We start from the raw sequence: 18,656 nt of genomic DNA on the forward strand, positions 1-18,656 counted from the left end.
TCCTTTCATGTTTGATGGATAGAAATACTTCACTTAGCACGAGCTCCGAGGATGTTGACATAGGTTGTAGAATGAGCTTTACACTTACCAATTTTGCCTCCATGAAGGTTTTAAAAGCTTTTTCAACATTTCAGTTGATATTCATGTAAAATCGGCATGCACCAAGAGAGCACATCTACACATACATTGCAATCGAACGCATCTTAAATCGAGCATCTCCTGCAATCATCTATAATCATCTTGTTTCATTCCTTGGCACAATACTCTTCTCTCTCGAGGCATTCTGACAAACAATTTGCCCATCTTCTCTTTGACTCCATAGTTTTCATGCATGTCTATCATGGCAATTGCAACTACAACGGCTAGCAAAGACTCTTTATCATTTTGAAAGTTTCTAAAAACTTTCATCGAACTCCACTTTATGCATATCCTGTAATCGCTGCAAACTATGAGGTTATATTTTCATGAGGCATGGTATCAAACGATTCATACTCTATGCCAATTGAATTTCATAAGGTGATGTCTCTTTGAAGCATTATGTCAAACAGTTTACATGCATCATCAATACTTCCCATAATCTACATTTTACAACTACAGTTATTCTGTCAAACCATCTGAATCATGGCATGCCATGAAATGACATCCATTTGAGGCATTTACATTTTAGCTACTCACACGCATTGTCATGCTATCACACCTCTCCCAGTTGTGGCTATGCTTCACACTTCACGTGTATCATCTTTGCAAGCTCCCACGACCTGCATGTATGTTGATCACATCATTCTGTCAAACAACTCGCATCATTCCTTCCTCTCTTGTCAAGATTGGTGATCATGTAAACATGAGACTTTATCAAAGAACCTGCAACATTAACTATGAGTCTAATTCTATCGAGTAGTTTCAAACAAAGCAGCTCGTAATTTTGCCATGCTTCCATGGTTGAGCATAAATGTCAATCACAACAACTCGTGGTATGATGGCTTGAGAGCAGCTTCAACTACTTCATGTTGGAGTTTTTGAAAAAAGCCAAATATTCAACCTTGCACACATTAATTCAAACAACTCACGTGCATTGTCTATGTAATCACATGCATTTTGTCAGCCAATTCACTTGCCTTGGCTAAGGTTCCACGATCTGCATTTCACATGGTATTCTTTGCTATTTGCACCTTTTCTTGGCTTCCATAGTTTGTTGTATGTCTCCAAAGAAGTTGCAACTACAACACTCTTTATGCCTTGATGAATGTCCATACTGTAGTTCTAAGCTTCCATTTTGTACGACAAATTGGATGTTAGCAAAGTTTGTGGAATTTGGCCCGCCAATTGCATCTGTTATGATAGTTTCTAGTGCATTTACAATCATTGTATTGTAAGATGACATTTATTCAAAGCATTATGTCAAACAGTTCATGTGCTTTGTCTAAACTTTTACATTCATCACATTGTCTATGCTTCCATGTTTTTGTAGCACTCTCTCACACACTTCATGAGAATCATCTATACTTCCACATACTGCAACATTTTCTATGCCTCTACCATGATTTGCAATACATAGAATTATCTCAATGACTTCACCGCATTGGCTATGCTTTCCATGATCTGTGTTCTGCAATTCTATCAAACATCTCACAGTATTGGCTATGATCTCATGATTTTGCAGTCACATCTACCAGAGCAATTGCAACTACAACATCTGACAAAATTCCTCTATCTTTGCGGTTTGATCTTGTGCATATCCTTGAGCTTTTCCTTCCATTGGTGGAGCAATTTGGAAGCTCCAAGAAGCATTGTAACATGGTCATCATGCCCGCATGCATGCATTTTTCCTGCAATTTTTCTCTTGTGCTCCCATTCCACTTGCTCCTTTAAATACACTAGATATGGCACTTATCAAACAACAGAAATAACAAAAACCTTACAAACATAAACATAATTGGTGTTGTCATGAAAATATGTAAGCACGGATGTGAATGTATATACTTGAAGAGGCAGGACATCCATGTCTTCCCTACGAGCAACAACAGGAGGTAATCCAGAACCAATTTGGGCCACCACACCAGTCTTTGCATATGGCCATTTATATGATACCCCCATTCTATCAAGCTCACTTCTGATAGGGGCACTTGTGTTATATTCCTCAAACATTAGTTCTGGGTACTCGTGAATTCTTCTCCTTATTGACTTCAACCATTCCATATTATTATTGGCAGCATCCATGAGCTCCCTGGCATAGATATTTATGGGTGTGACACTATCCCCATATACATAAACCAGGAAAACCGAAACAAAGCCTGCAATTACGATGATGAATGAGTGGGAGACTGCAATTGCATTAAATGAGACCATATTTCTTTAAGGTGTTCAGTCAAACAATTCACATGCTGTGTCTGAGCTTCCATGACATGCATTCATGTCGATCAGAGCAATTGCAACAATAACATCTGGCGAAATCACTTTATCTTTTACACATTGATTAATGTCCATAACCTGTTCAAAGTTCTCAAATTTGCATGGATGGGAAGATGACAAAAGAACTTGCAGGATCAGATTTTCATTATTAACCATATTGTCTCTATTTACAAAAAGCCATGAGACTACATTTTCGTTGTACACACAAAAACTGCTCTGGAAAGGTTAAGAATGCTCCAAAACGGAGCATTTCTAACCTTCTTGACAAGGCAGGCCCACAAGGTTAAGAAATGAGGTTAGAAATGCTCAATTTTGGAGCATTCCTAACCTTTTTGTGATAGGTTAGAAATATGGGTTAAGAATGCTCGAAATTTGAGCATTTCTAACCATTTTGGCAAAAGGTTAAGAAATGAGGTTAAGAATGCTCAATTTTGGAGCATTCCTAACCTTTTTCTTCAAAGACTATGATTTTGACCTCGGAAACCATTAATCGTGGAGGAGAATAAAGGAGGAATACAACTGACATTTTTAGACAACTTTTTTCCTTAAATGACCAAAAAAAAAAACTAAAATATTAAATTATTTGTTTGAAAAATAATTTAAATATTTTAATTTTAATGCTCATGCTTGAGAAAAATGACATAACTATCAAAAGGTAGGGAATTAGGTCCTGAAATTCGAAACACACATTGATGGCAGGGAAACAAGCCAACAACTTTATTTACTCCTCATGACAAATCCTAAAATGAGAGATTTTAATCATTTTTGGGCGACAGACACCAAAATTTGAAGGTTTAAAATATGACAAATTATGAACTGGGTTCAGGCGAAAATTGGCCACATGACACAAAATGATGCTTAGATCTCGACTGTCAACTACATTCCCTTAATTCTTAGTAATTTTCAAAATTCATCCACTTTTCATATTTTGACTGGCAACAACCTTGGATCACGTGCTCACTGCTTACGCATAAACGCGTATTGGATCTTCATTCAACATTGAGATTGATTTGAAATTCAAATTTTACGTATACCAAATATGGGGGAAACATCTCCATAGAGCCAAAACAACTTGCATCGATAAGATTGAATCTCAAATTGAAAACCCCAAATACAGTTAAATTTCTCTACAAGCTACACTCTGAATTTCATATCCTATTTTTTTAGCACACATACATAGAATCAAAAAACATTGTCCATAAAGCCAAAATACATTCTCTTCATAAGCTCAAATCTTGTTTATCATAGGATATTGCATCTTTATAATACACTTTTATACATATAGACAAATTATAGATAGAATTTGTGACCATAAAACACACATACATAATTTAAGCTCAAACCTCAAATAGAAAACCCCAGATACAGTTAATTTTTTCTGCAAGCTACACTTTGAATTTCATATTACAATCCCAAATACAGAATAAGCCAGATCTTTGAATACCATCTTGTTCTCTGAATAGCCATCTATGAAGATGCAAAATCCTCTAATAGGACCTGCGACAAACGCACAACTCAATTCACAATTTTAATTTTTTAGAAAATTAACAGCATATCATTAATTAACAACACCCATCTGTCTAAAACATCTTACCTACATTACCTTTAAACCTAAATACAAAATGGAATAAAGCCTCATAATCCTGCAAACACCAACCCAAACAATTTCTACTTTGCTTCGCACATCAGCCTTTTGCACATTCAAACAATAACAAATGTTCTTTGTGCCCACACCCATGTTTGTTAAATCCACACTGTAAGAAATGATCTTACAACAACTATCAATGCTCAAGGTGAGTGAATTAACTTCCCTGACAAGTGCACCACTGCCAACACCACCCACCCCACTCACAACATTCCCTCCACTAAAACAATATACTAATGTTTTTCAAACTCTGGGCCGCATATGTGTCCACCTCCACATTTCCAACGAAACCTACCCAAAAAATAATGCATTTTAAAAAACAAATATTTTTGGACCCTTCTCCAATGCCAGTGACTCCTCTTTGCGGGCGTTGGGATGCCAATTCCATGGTGGGTTGAAAAATTCTCAGGGAAAAGCACACAAAAAATATAAGAAATTATAAACTAAGATTTCTCAAACTCCGCATCGCAAATGTGTCCTCCTTCTCCACATTGCAAAGCCTATGTGTGTCTATGTTTGTGTGTGTGTGTGTGCATATATGCAGTATTATTCATCGAGGTGCACATGTCGCTAGTCTGTGCATCTTGGCAAGCAAATATTGCATATTGCATTTGCCCATCTCCAATCGGTGGAGGAGGGAGGAGAACCATTGGATGGGAATAGGGGTTCTATCGATTGATGAAAAATGAAAAAAAAAGTTCAATTGGCAGGCATTCTTTGTTGGCACATGTACCACTACTGAGTCTATCTACCTCATTACTATCTTCCAGTCATGAATACTTTACACACACACACAAACCCACAACACCTTACCTTGATAAGTTGAAACCTCTAATGGAACATCCCAAATACAAAATAAGCTAGACCTCTAAATAGCCTCTCCCTCTCCAAACAACCATCTGTGAAGAGGCAAAATCCTCTTAGAGGACCTATGACAAATTCACAATTTCAAATTTTAAAAACCACGTAAAGAACACATTGTGAGTTAATAATGTCCATTAGAATTATATAAAAGTATACATACACATCCATATACATATATTTTTATGTATATGTACATATACACATATATAGATGTTTGTGTGTCTATGTGTGTATGCATATATAATGTATTGTTCATTGAAATGTACATGTGCCCGTTCTATGCATCTTGATATACATATACATACATATATGTACGTATATACCCTAGAAACGAGACTCAAACTCGACCCAAACTTGACAAGGTTGACTCGACTCAAGACTCGACAAAAAATTGGCAAGACTCAGCCAAAAAAAACAATTTCTAGTGACTTTTGCCTAGAGCGAGTCCTGGAGAGTCACGAATCCCTGAGACTCGGCTAGGGTCACTTGGATTGGGACTCGCCAGGACTCTCCGAGTCCTGGAAATATGATATATGCATATATGTATGTATACATACATGTGTGTGTGTGTGTGTGTGTGTGTGTGTGTGTGTGTGCATGTATATGCATGTATACATGGATATATATGCATGTATATGTATACATGTATACATGTATATATATGTATACACACACATATGTATATGTATACATATATATGTGTGTATATATATATATCTATACATATGTATGTATGTATATATATATGTATGTATATTATGTATACATATACATATATATACATATATACATATATACATGCATGTATATGTATACATGTATACATGTACACATGCATATACATGTATATGCATGTATACATGGATATATATGCATGTATATGTATACATGTATATATATGTACACACACACACACACGCACACATATACATATGCATGTATACATGTATATTTATACATGTATACATATACATGCATATATATACATGTATACATGTATTCATGTATGCATGTATATGTATATGTATACATGTATAGATGTATGTATATATATACATGTATGCATGTATATGTATATATATATATATATATATGTATATGTACATATATATACATATATGTACATATATATACATATATGTATGTATATATGTATATACATATATGTACACATGTTTGTACATATGTGTACATACATGTATATACATACACATATGTGTATGTATATACACATATGTACACATACATATATGTACACACATATACATATACATATATACATACATATATATACATATATGTGTATATGTATATATATACACATGTTATGTATATAGACATATGTGTATATACATAAACATATACATATGCATACATGTGTATATATATACATAAACATATACATATGTGTGTGTGTGTATATATATATATGATGCAGAGCATCTTGGAAAACCATTCACAACTCTAGAATCATATTGATCCATCTATATTTTAACCATGATAACAATTCATTAGAGGCATATTTCATCATTCTTCAACAATCAATCAATCAAGAAAACATAAACTTAATCTAGGTATCAAACTTGCCAACTTGTTGTCCCTTTGGATAAACCTATATACAGATGTCTATAACTTTCTAACCACGTGTAAGCACCTCAATCCTTGGGTCAGATCCTGAATAGCTAGATTACAAACAACATATCAAAATTTTATCCACATCCAACGGTTTGATTATAAGTTATGGCCTCTGCATTGAGACCCATTTTTGTTGTCCCCAAACAAATCATGTGCATGCCCCAGTTCGCCTAGGGCATCAAATATCTTTCACAAAACAAGCCAAAATGTTCCCAAAGCAATTTCACATGAAGCCTTTATGAATTTACTTTCATAATATGTAATCCATTAAATTTTCCATGATAACTCAATGATGAACGGATAGTACTAACCCGGTACTGAGAGGGGGGGTGAATCAGTACAGACAAAAATACAGTCCTAAACCGGTTTGACAATAGACACTTCAAATGACTGGCAAACAGTGACACCAGTTTGAAATAGAGTGCAATCGGTAAAGCTACGAATGACTGAGACAAGCATTAACCAGTTACTCACTTATCTTTTCACTCAACTCAAGACTACACTACCATTTCACCCTTATGCATAAACAGGTAATCTATCATCAGATCATAATAACAGCTAGTTCAACATGTTTTATTGGTAGGCATAAAACACAGAACCATCATATGCTTGACAGACAATAGGAAAGTATCACAAGATAAAATCATCACACATGACACGCATATATTTCATGTGGAAACCCAACTGGGAAAAACCACAGTGGGGATGAATATCCACAAGTTGTTTTTGAACTCTTTAGAAGTCTGCTCTGTTAGAAGCCTTGTTCGGTTAGAGACATTACAATAGGTTCTGCTAGGAACCGATCCTGTTACAGATCACTCGGTTAAGGGATGGCTAGAATACCCGGTTAAGGGTTAAACCCTGTTAAAGGTTACCTTGTTAGAGGATTTCAAGAACTCAATAGCTAAAGGATTTTGAACTCAATAGCTTTGAATTACCCTATTAAAGGATTTACAGCAAGCCGGTTAAGGCTACCCTGTTAAGGGATTTTCCAACTGTTGAGGTGGTTAGAGATCAACAGGTATTACAATGATCTGGTAATAGCACTCAATGCCAATGCAGATCCACCCGAGCTCCTCTTCACCTTCTGCACTTACACTGCAGGTATCACTTCTCTCCTTTGGGTCTGGCAAGAATCATGTATCCCTTCTCTTGGATACACACACACAACTTTTGCCAACAACCTTAGAAAGAGACACAACATCGACCTTATAGGAAAAAAAATAGGTCGGTAGCATAAACCCTAAACCCTAAACCTGTCAGGTTAAGGAATTCAAACGGTTCAATCTTGACCATTGAGCACACTGCATTAAATGCAGCAGTTCTTGATCCAATCTCAAGACATTCTCCATCGTCCATTTCCACCGATTTTATGGCAGCTGATAACCCATCACACGTTATCACCATTTTACAGACTTCTCACATTCCCAAGGTAGATAGGAACAATCTCCTTCATGCAAGATCCTTCACGTGCGCAAGGCTTACATGGCAACACGATCTGTTCCTTGTTACCATGCTAACTCATCACACAAAGTCACCAGTTGAGCCACACAGGCTTGAAGCACTTAAACCAGAAACCCTAAAGTTGAGACTACCAACCGATAGTCATACAATACTTCCATATCCCAGTTCCCATAACTATATGCCAATTCATCATGAACAAACACACCGCTTCACTTTGGCACAAATGTCGGTTCATAGTGTTCTACCGGTTCTCTCATATGTTGGTTCTCACTTCTTCAGCATATTGACATCAATGATAACATACAATGTCATTATGTCCTCATACTGGTTCACATAATGCCAACAATCTCCCCCTTTGGCATTGATGGCAATATACAAAAATATCTCTCCACTCCACATCTTCTCCCCCAATTTCTGCAGATATCTTCTCCGCTTCACATCTTCTCCCCCTTTGACAACAATGCCAAAGTGGAGGCACAAGCTTCCCTGTTCCATTATGCTGCTCCCCCTAAGGAGTAGCATCCTTCAACACATCAATCCAAAATAAATTTGACTATGTAATACCTGACTGGTGTGGAGCATATGCTTTTAGTTTACCTCCTGAAGGGGCAACACCCCTAATTCACCTCTTAAGTACATAAATGTAGCCTTTGGGAGAGGCTTGGTGAATATGTCCGCTAACTGCTCCTGACTAGAAACATGTTCCAGTGCAATCTCTTTGTTCTGAACCTTTTCCCTTAAGAAATGATACTTAAGTTCAAAGTGCTTGGTTCTAGAATGTAAAACCGGATTCTTGGAGATATTAATTGCACTAGTATTGTCACAAAATATACTTACTGGTTCAGATACAAGAACTTTGAAGCCATTTAATACATGCTTCATCCAAATTGTCTGAGTGCAGTTCATAAAAGCTGCAACATACTCTGCTTCCGTTGTAGACTGAGAGATACAACTCTGCTTCTTACTCATCCATGAGACTAGTCTACCACCAAGAAAGAATGCACCCCTGATTGTGCTTTTTCGGTCATCTATATTGCCTGTTCAATTAACATCTGTGTATACTTTCAAGTTGAAATCCTTGCTATAAGGATACCACAATCCATAGTCAACAGTTCCCTTCAGATACCTAGGAATCCGCTTGACTGCAACCAAGTGAGATTCTCTTGGGCTTTTCTAGAATCTTGCAGTAATGCCAACTGCATGTGCAATATCTGGTCTGCTATGCAATACATAATGCAACTTACCAATCATTGATCGGTATTCCTTCTCATCAACCAATTCTAAGTCATCTTCTTTAGATAGTTTACAACCGGTCACCATCGGAGTACCAACCGGTTTGCTATCTTCCATGCCAAAGGTCTTCAACACCTCTTTGACATACTTGGACTGAGTGATAAAGATTCCATCCTTCATCTGTTGGATCTGCAGTCTAATGAAGAATTTAATCTCCCCTATGAGTGACATTTCAAACTCTTTCTTCATCTCATCTGCAAACTCATGACTCATCTTGTCATCTCCACCAAAAATAATGTCATCAAAAAATACCTCACAGATCAAGATCTGATCTCCTTCAGACTTCAAGTAGATATTACTATCTTCACTTGTTCTCTCAAATCCAATCTTCACAAGATGGGAATGCAGACATTCATACCATGCTCTAGGTGCCTGCTTTAGTCCATATAAGGCTTTATGTAGCCTACATACCATCTTACTATCTTCAGATAGGGAAAACCCATCTGGTTGCTCAATATACACCTCCTCTTCAAGTACACCATTTAGGAATGCAGATTTTACATCCATTTGATATACTTTGAAACCTTTAAAAGTTGCATATGCAAGAAGCATACAGACTCCTTCCAATCTGGCTACGGGAGAAAAGGTTTCACCATAGTCTTCTCCTTCTTCTTGAGCATATCCTTTGCACACTAATCTGACTTTGTTTCTAATCACTATGTCATCCTCATTCAGCTTATTTTTGAAAAACCCATTTAGTACCAATGACATTTTTGTGCTTTGGTCTGGGTACCAAAGACCATGTATCATTTTTCTCTATCTGGTCAAGTTCCTCTTCCATTGCCTTGATCCAATCTTCATCCTTATGTGCCTATTTGAATGATTTAGGCTCAAATTCAGAGATCATACATGAGTTTTCTCTGACCTTTCTTCTTGTAAGGATTCCTGCATCCTTATCTCCTATGATCTACTTAGGATCATGATTCAGCTTGACATATCGAGGAATGGTCTTGATAGATTCCTCTTGCTTTTCTTCTTTATCCTCATCTCCATCAGTATCGGCATCTACATTTGCCGATGTAGGAACATTGTTACTAGTACTCGGTTGGCTTTCAATCGGTTCCTAGAAGGTTGCAACCAGTTCGTTTACCGCTTGCTCATTGTCGGTTTCCTTAGTTTTCTCAGAGGTTTCATCAACTCTTACATTGATACTTTCCATAATTCTCTGAGTCCTATTGTTGAAACACTTGAGAGCTTTTCTCTTGGTGGAGTATCTTAGGAATATTCCCTCGTCACATTTTGCATCAAATTTGCTCTGGTGTTCACTCCTCTTAATGTAACATTTGCTACCAAACACTCTAAAGTAGTTGACCACAGGTGTCTTACCGGTCTAATACTCATAAGGAGTTTTATCCTTACCTTTCTTGATGAGTACCCAGTTCATTGTGTAGACTGCAGTGCTCACCGCTTCTCTCCAAAAGGTGTGAGCAACCTTTCCTTGAATCAACATGGTTCTAGTTGCTTCAACCACAATCCGGTTATTCCTCTTTGCTAGGCCATTCTGCAGTGGAGTCCGAGGGGCAAACAATTGCCTCTTGATGCCATGCTCTTCACAGTATTTGTTGAATTCACTAGAAGTGAATTCCCCTCCTTGATCAGTTCTCAGGCACTTGATCCTTTTACCGCTTCCCTTCTCCACTAATGCTTTGAAAGCTTTGAACTTTACAAAGGCTTCAAACTTGTCTTTCAAGAATGTGACCCACATCATTCTTGAGCAGTCATCAGTGAGAATCATGAAGTACCTATCACCCTGCACACTTCTAGTTTTCATAGGACCACACAAATCAGTATGCACAAGATCAAGCAAGTTGTCAGCAGTGAAAGATTTACCTTTAAAGGTTGTGGAAGACATTTTCCCCAATTGACACTCTCCGCACAAGGTATTATCCGGTTTGCTTAGCATTGGCAACCCTCTAACTACCTTGATCTTACTAGCCTTCACAATGTTATCAAAGTTTACATGCCAGAGTCTCCTATGCCATATCCAGCTATCATCAAATTTAGCCATAAGACATGTACTTATATTTGCATTCAGATGAAATAGGTTACCTTTGGTCTGCATGTCGGTGGCCACCAATTCACCATTCTTTCCTTTGATTCTACAAACTCCATTCTTGAATTCCAGAGTGACGCCACTGTCATTCAGCTGGGCAACACTCAGAAGGTTGTGTCTGAGACCATCAACCCAATACACATTGTCAGCACTACTCTTTCCATTCAGAGAGATGGACCCTTTGCCTTTGACCATGCATGGTGCATCATTTCCAAAGTGAACCACACCACCATCATACTCCTCCAAGTATAGAAACTTGCTCCTGTCACCAGTCATATGGTGAGAACAGCTGCTATCAATGATCCACTCGTTGGAATTATCAAACCGGGAGACAAGAGCCTTCTTGTCTGACACATCTTCCTTGACAACAACAAACACAATATCTTCATTTTCTTCATCCTTTGATTCTTCATCTGTGACACCTTCATCAACTGCCACAAAATAATTTCTCCAGTTTCCTTCTTTGAATTTCTTGAACCTTTCTGGTTTGTCCTTGTTGTCGCCATTAGGACAGTTTATAGCAATATGTCCTATCCGGTTACAAGAAAAGCATTTCAAAGGTAGCTTACCTCTGTATTTGTCAATTCCTTTAGGAAGTTTCCTGGAAAGGAGAGCTTCAAATGCCATCAGAATCTCCTCATCATCCATTTCTCTACCCTGTCTTGGTTCACCACTAGTGCTAGCTTCTTTTCCTTTTTCTGGATGGTACTACAGAAGCTTTAAAAGTTGATTCAGTCTTTTGAACACTGCCATCGAAACTATTTAGCTCATAGGTTGTCAACTTTGCAATGATGGAGTCTAGGGATACCTTAGTCTTGTCTATTGATCTTAGCTCTTGAATAGCAGCAACCCTTATTGCATAGATCGGCAATAGGGATCTCAGGACTTTGCTTACCACAGTGGAATCTTCTATTTTACCACCTGCACTCTTGATATCTCCAACAACTATTTTGATTCTTATTCCATACTGTTGAATGGTCTCACCTTCAACCATCCGCATATCTTCAAACTTCCCTCTAAGGCTTTCTTCCTTAGCCTATTTTACATGCTCATCACCGCCATAGATATTTTCAAGAGTATCCCATACCTCTTTGGGATTTACCTTATCCTGAACATCAATAAACTCAATGTCAGATAGACTACTAATTAGGGCTTCCATGACTTGCCCATTCTCCTGCATCTCTCTCTTTTGGTCATCGGTAAGGGTACTGGTAGGAGCAACATAGGCAGTCTCAACATAGCTCCAGTGTTGAGCACCCATGCTTCTGATGTATATCTTCATTCTGTCTTTCCATATACTAAAATTTTCTCTGCTAAACTTTGGACCTTCCCTCTTCATCATTAGACTGGGATCTTTACCTCAAGCAGTTAAGCTTATAGCACAAAGAACATGGAGGATGCTCTGATACCTATTGATAACTCAATGATGAACAGATAGTACTAACCCGGTACTGAGAGGGGGGGTTGAATCAATACAGACAAAAATACAGTCCTAAACCGGTTTGACAATAGACACTTCAAATGACTGGCAAACAGTGACACCGATTTGAAACAGAGTGCAACCGGTAAAGCTAAGAATGACTGAGACAAGCATTAACCAGTTACTCACTTAGCTTTTCACTCAACTCAAGACTACACTACCATTTCACCCTTATGCATAAACAAGTAATCTATCATCAGATCATAATAATAGATAGTTCAACATGTTTTATTAACAAGCATAAAACACAGAACCATCATATGCTTGATAGACAATAGGAAAGTATCACAAGATAAAAGAATCACACGTGACACACATATTTTTCACGTGGAAACCCAACTGGGAAAAACCACGGTGGGGATGAATACCCAAAAGCTATTTTTGAACTCTTTAGAAGTCCGCTCTATCAGGAGCCTTGTCCGGTTAGAGACATTACAATAAATTCTTCTAGGAACTGATCCTATTAGAGATCACCCGATTAAGGGATGGCTAGAATACCCAGTTAAGGGTTAAACCCTATTAAAGGTTACCTTGTTAGAAGATTTCAAGAACTCAATAGCTAAAGGATTTCGAACTCAATAGCTTTGAATTACCCTATTAAAGGATTTACAGCAAGCCGGTTAAGGCTACCCTATTAAGGGATTTTCCAACTATTGAGGTGGTTAGAGATCAACAGGTATTACAATGATCTGGTAACAACAATCAATGCCAATGCAGATCCGCTCGAGCTCCTCTTCACCTTCTGCACTTACACTCTGCAGGTATCACTTCTCTTAGATACACACACAAAACTTTTGCCAACAACCTCAGAAAGAGACACAACATCAACCTTATAGGAAAATAGATAGGTCGGTAGCATAAACCCTAAACCTGTTAGGTTAAGGAATTCAAACGATTCAATCCTGACCGTTGAGCACACTGCATTAAATGCAACAGTTCTTGATCCAATCTCAAGACATTCTCCATCATCCATTTCCACCAATTTTATGGCAGCTGATAACCCATTACACATTATCATCATTTTACAGACTTCTCACATTCCCAAGGTACATAGGAACAATCTCCTTCATGCAAGATCCTTCACATGCACAAGGCTTATGTGGCAACATGATCTGTTCCTTGTTACCATGCTAACTCATCACACAAAGTCACCAGTTGAGCCACACAGGCTTGAAGCACTTAAACTGGAAATCCTGAAGTTGAGACTACCAACCGATAGTCATACAATACTTCCATATGCCATTTCCCATAACTATATGTCGGTTCATCATGAACAAACACATCGCTTCACTTTGGCACAGATGTTGGTTCACAGTATTCTATCGGTTCTCTCATATGCCGGTTCTCACTTCTTTAGAATATTGACATCAATGACAACATACAATGTCATTATGTCCTCATACCAGTTCACATAATGCCAACATTCCAATGGTTTAATCATTATATAAAGACAAACCATTGCCTGCAACTCCATTGAACATAGTTTAAAACTAGTTTTCCCCAAAGTCTTCATAACTTCCACAAATATAAACAAAACCCACTCAAACCAAAAGGAAAAAGAAAGAGGATTCACATATCTTTCCAATAAATCTATTTATAGCTTATAAATATTCCATATGAATCCATACCATACGCTGCAACATGACTATTCTCAGGAAACCTCAAATCTGCAATCAACAACTTTCACCAAAAATTTCATAACTTCTTCATTTCTAAAGATAATAAATCCAAAACAAAAGGAAAAGAAAGGTAGTTGAAATATCTAACTATCTGTTATATATATACAGAGTTTTCCAGGATATACATGGTCGTACAAGGCCTGGAACCAACATAAAAACTAGAAAGCCAATCAAAATGACAATAGTAGCATGTTCTCCTTTCTTCCTTTTCTTCCCTTTCTGATTTGGAACGACCATAAAATGACTTTTTATAGACTCTTGGTCAGTTTTGACCTTACAACTACCTCTCATAACCAACTTTTAACCCCTTTTGCAACTTTTGTTGCATTTTTGCAACTTTGCTTGACAACATTTTGTTGTCAAGTTGACAACTTTTACACTTTTGCACAAATGACTCCGTGACTTTATAAAAACATTAAATACATGTCCAAATGACCTATTTAATGCCTTTTACATACTTGCTAGCCTTCTCATGGCCTTTTATACAATTTTGACCTTTTGACCAATCTAGGCCTCCAGTGGACAACTTTTGCAAATTGGATTTATAACCTTACATATGTTGGTTCAATGACCTTAGTAACATTATAACAATATCAAAAATGACTTGATTGTCTTCTTATCTTCCTTTATTGCAAATGTACCTCTTGGTAGTGCTCTTGTGCCTAGGTGCTCCTGCACCATACTACCGGCCTTCAAAAGTTTCCAAGTCTCTTGGAAATGAGGAATAGGACCTGCAAGAAAATTAGACTAAAAATGTTCATCAGTTTTTTTTTATTTCAACATTGCCTCTTTGTTTCTCTTTGTCTCTTTGGATTCTCTCGATGCCTTTGCTACTTTTTTTTGTCTTCTACTTCAATCAAAACTCCCATCAATGGAGTTCATACTGGCTGCTCCTCAAGATGTTGCTCCAAACATAAATCCACCCTCAATGCAGCACCAAACTCACCAACTACTTTGCCTCACCTAGGAGTCCTTTCATTGCCTCTCCCCCCGTCTTTAGGCAACCCACTGGACCTTCTTCTCAGGCCCCTTGGACCATCTCATATGGCCCCATGACAGACCTTCATGTCTGCCTACTTGCAGCTAGTGGATATACATCTACAACCACAACCATTAGCAAGCCAAAATACTAATCACTTGCTCAACCCAGACCTTTTGCTGAGCTCTGATGCCAATTTGATGCAGAGCATCATGAAAAACCAACCAAGAACCCCAAATAAAACATGGAGTTCAATCTTCAACACAATATCTTCAATATCAGAGACATAAACATATTAAAATTTCTCATATTGTCATATTACATTCATCCAAATCCATTTCAAGTTCATCCAACACTCTTTACCAAGGTACTAAAACATCAAGCACATATACCATATTGATTTCAAAGTATTATATCGCATCTCAATAGTCATACTTCCATGCATGCTATAGGAGTTAATTAAGTTGTCTCAAACATATCCAATCATCTATACTTTTGTAAACCATTAAACATCATTGTTCATTGAAATAATCCAATTCACTATCATCAAGGTGATTGTCATTCACATGACATTTTTCTATACCTTCACTCCGTCATTAATAACTTCCAAACCCGAAATGATTTTTCCAATTGCTTCGGTGGTGTTTTAGAAATATTTATAAAGAATCGCATATCCAAAATTCATAACGATCCAACAGTGAAATAAAAAGGTATCATCTCTGCACCGAGACCAATTTTGATTGTCATAAATCTGGAAAATGTATGCTTGTTGCCCGCTAGGGCATCATATTGTTGGCATTTTTGTGGTTTATGTTTTGATTGTCATTGATGGACACACACTTGTATTGAGATCCCCTTTATATGTATGAGCTCATGCTCAACCGGTATTTGTTCCAACCTATATGTTGTATTCTAGTCTTTAGACTAGTAGTGATTTTGCAGAATGTGTTTCCCGGTCTGAAGCGGCATGTCGACCCCAAGCAGTTCGCAAATCACAAGCAGTACGAGGGAGCAAAGCGGCACAACACATTCTTACCAGTCTTCATTTTTGTCAAACCGGCAACCAGTATTTTGTATGAACCGGTAATACTTTGTGATGAGTTACCAACCGGCATTTTGTGATGAGTTACCAATCCACCGATTGTTTGACGGTGTCGACACATTAACGGTGATTCCTGTGTCATGTTACTAAGTATGTCTAGGTTCATTGAACCTAGTAAATTGTAAAGAAATCCTATTGGACTGACATGAAATCAGATTCCTTTAAAAGGACATCATTTCTAGGGTTTTAGGTTGTTGCGAAAAGGGTTAATGTTGAACTAGGGTTTAAGGTGGATGTTGAGTTGTTGGAAGAGTGATCTTATTTGAGAAGATCGAGTTGTAATTGAGAGAGAGATAGAGAAGACTGAAGTAATGCTGGAATGCATTAGCTATGAGCAATACTGGATCTAACCAAGCAGTTTGTGCTATTAGATAGATCAAACACTTGCTGATTACTCACATCTAACAAGTCTATAGCCCCTAACCGGGTAGGCCTCAAAGCCTTTGTAAAATCCTCTAACAAGGTGGTTCACACATGTGAATCTAAAATCCTCTAACAAGGTAATCTTTAATCGAACTTATCTTCTAACAGAGATTGAGATTCCTAACAGGATCTGTTCTGCTGAAGAACATTGTAAGACCTTAACCGATCTGACCTTAACTGGTCTGGTTTCTATTCTGCAAATAGTGACTTGTGAGTTCCATCTCACCATGGTTTTTTCCCAATTAGGTTTCCATGTCAAATATCTTGTGTTATGGTTGTATTGCTTTTGTGGGTGAATGTTTTATTCGCATTTTGGTTTGCGTGTGTGGTAACTGGTTTGACTGTCAGACTGCTTTACCGGTTTATCTTCAGACTGTGTAAGTGTTTTAGCGCAAAGATTTTTGGCATACTAATTCACCCCCCCCCCCCCCCCCCCCCGCTCTTAGTATTCATCAATTGGTATCAGAGCAAACCTTTCTATAAGTTTAACCACTTGGAAAGAGATATGGGGCAATACACCTTGAGGGAACTTACTCAACGGCTCACTAAGTCTGAGCAAGCCTATGATGATCCTATGGTCAAATACAAGGCATCTCAAGCAAAAAGAAGAGAACATGCAGAGAGGCTGATGGAACTATCTAAAAGTAGTTCTGAAGATGAAGCTAACATGGAAGCTATGATTGCTGAAGTGAATAAGTTGAATGATTCAAACTCCAATCTGAGAAAGGAGCTGGAAGGACTAACTATTCAGTTCAGTCAAGAGCTTGAGAACCGAAGAAAAGCTAAAGATCTGGTAAAAGATAGAGATCATGAGATCTCCAAGTTGAAACATGAGATTAGTGCACTAACTACTCGCCTTCATGAGAGCAGAATGGAAAAGGAAGACATGCAAGGAGAACTGAACATAGCCATCACTGAAAATGCAAGTCTAATGGAGACAAATACTGCTATTTCCAAAGAACTCTTTGAGTCAAAGGAAATACTTGCTAAGTTTGGCAAAAGTACTGTCAAGCTAGAGCAAAAGCTTGAGTCATCTAGACCGGCAAAGAATACCAATGGTCTTGGTTTTTCTGGACATGAGGAAGGAGAATCCTCAGGAACAAATGCTGAAGCATCAAAGAAGCAACCGACACTCAAAGAAAAAGGTAAGCAAAAATTCAAACCTGTTTGCTTTAACTGTCTTAAAGAAGGACACACTGCCAATGTATGTAGGAGCAAAGCCTAGAATAATTTTCCTTATTTTATCAACAATGTACCTAGATTCAATAAGTTCAATGGTCATTGTTATGCGTGCAACAAGTTTGGGCATAGAGCATTTGAATGCAGGTCTGTAGTGGATAACACTGGAAGATATCCTCAGAGGACCCAAGGAACTGGTCCTGAATCTTTTATGAACTGGAACCACAACTGGTTTAAAGACTTCAATCATTAATCAAGAAGCGGTGGTCATCAAGCGGCAACCGGATGGAGAGAAAGTTGTATGATCTGTCATGGTCATGGTCACACTATTGCAACATGCAAAAGGAAGATTGGAAACATGTACAATGGACCTTGGAGAGCACCTGGACTTGTTTGCTATCACTGCAACAAACCGAGTCACATTGCAAGATTCTGCAGAAGCAGAAAAAGT

At 37.7% G+C, this 18,656-nt stretch overlaps 1 protein-coding gene across 1 annotated transcript; it reads right to left on the bottom strand.

Annotated features, from left to right (window-relative positions):
• Positions 1 to 1,420: 1,420 nt before the first annotated feature.
• LOC131039238 (IAA-amino acid hydrolase ILR1-like 3) lies at positions 1,421 to 2,346 on the bottom strand. Its single transcript, XM_057971944.2, has 3 exons — positions 1,981 to 2,346; positions 1,733 to 1,863; positions 1,421 to 1,532 (listed from the first exon to the last, which is right to left on the bottom strand). Exons 1-3 carry the CDS (start codon positions 2,344 to 2,346, stop codon positions 1,421 to 1,423), a joined length of 609 nt encoding a protein of 202 aa, XP_057827927.2.
• Positions 2,347 to 18,656: the final 16,310 nt, after the last annotated feature.

Source organism: Cryptomeria japonica, chromosome 10, assembly GCF_030272615.1.
Source record: "Cryptomeria japonica chromosome 10, Sugi_1.0, whole genome shotgun sequence".
NCBI classification, from domain to species: domain Eukaryota; kingdom Viridiplantae; phylum Streptophyta; class Pinopsida; order Cupressales; family Cupressaceae; genus Cryptomeria; species Cryptomeria japonica.

Coding starts and splice junctions, on each gene's coding strand:
- LOC131039238 (XM_057971944.2), bottom strand. CDS start 2,346: ATGGTCTCATTTAATGCAATTGCAGTCTCCCACTCATTCATCATCGTA. Junction 1,864..1,980: donor TGGATGTCCTGCCTCTTCAA/GTATATACATTC, acceptor GTGTATTTAAAG/GAGCAAGTGGAATGGGAGCA. Junction 1,533..1,732: donor AAGGAAAAGCTCAAGGATAT/GCACAAGATCAA, acceptor AAATCATGGTAG/AGGCATAGAAAATGTTGCAG.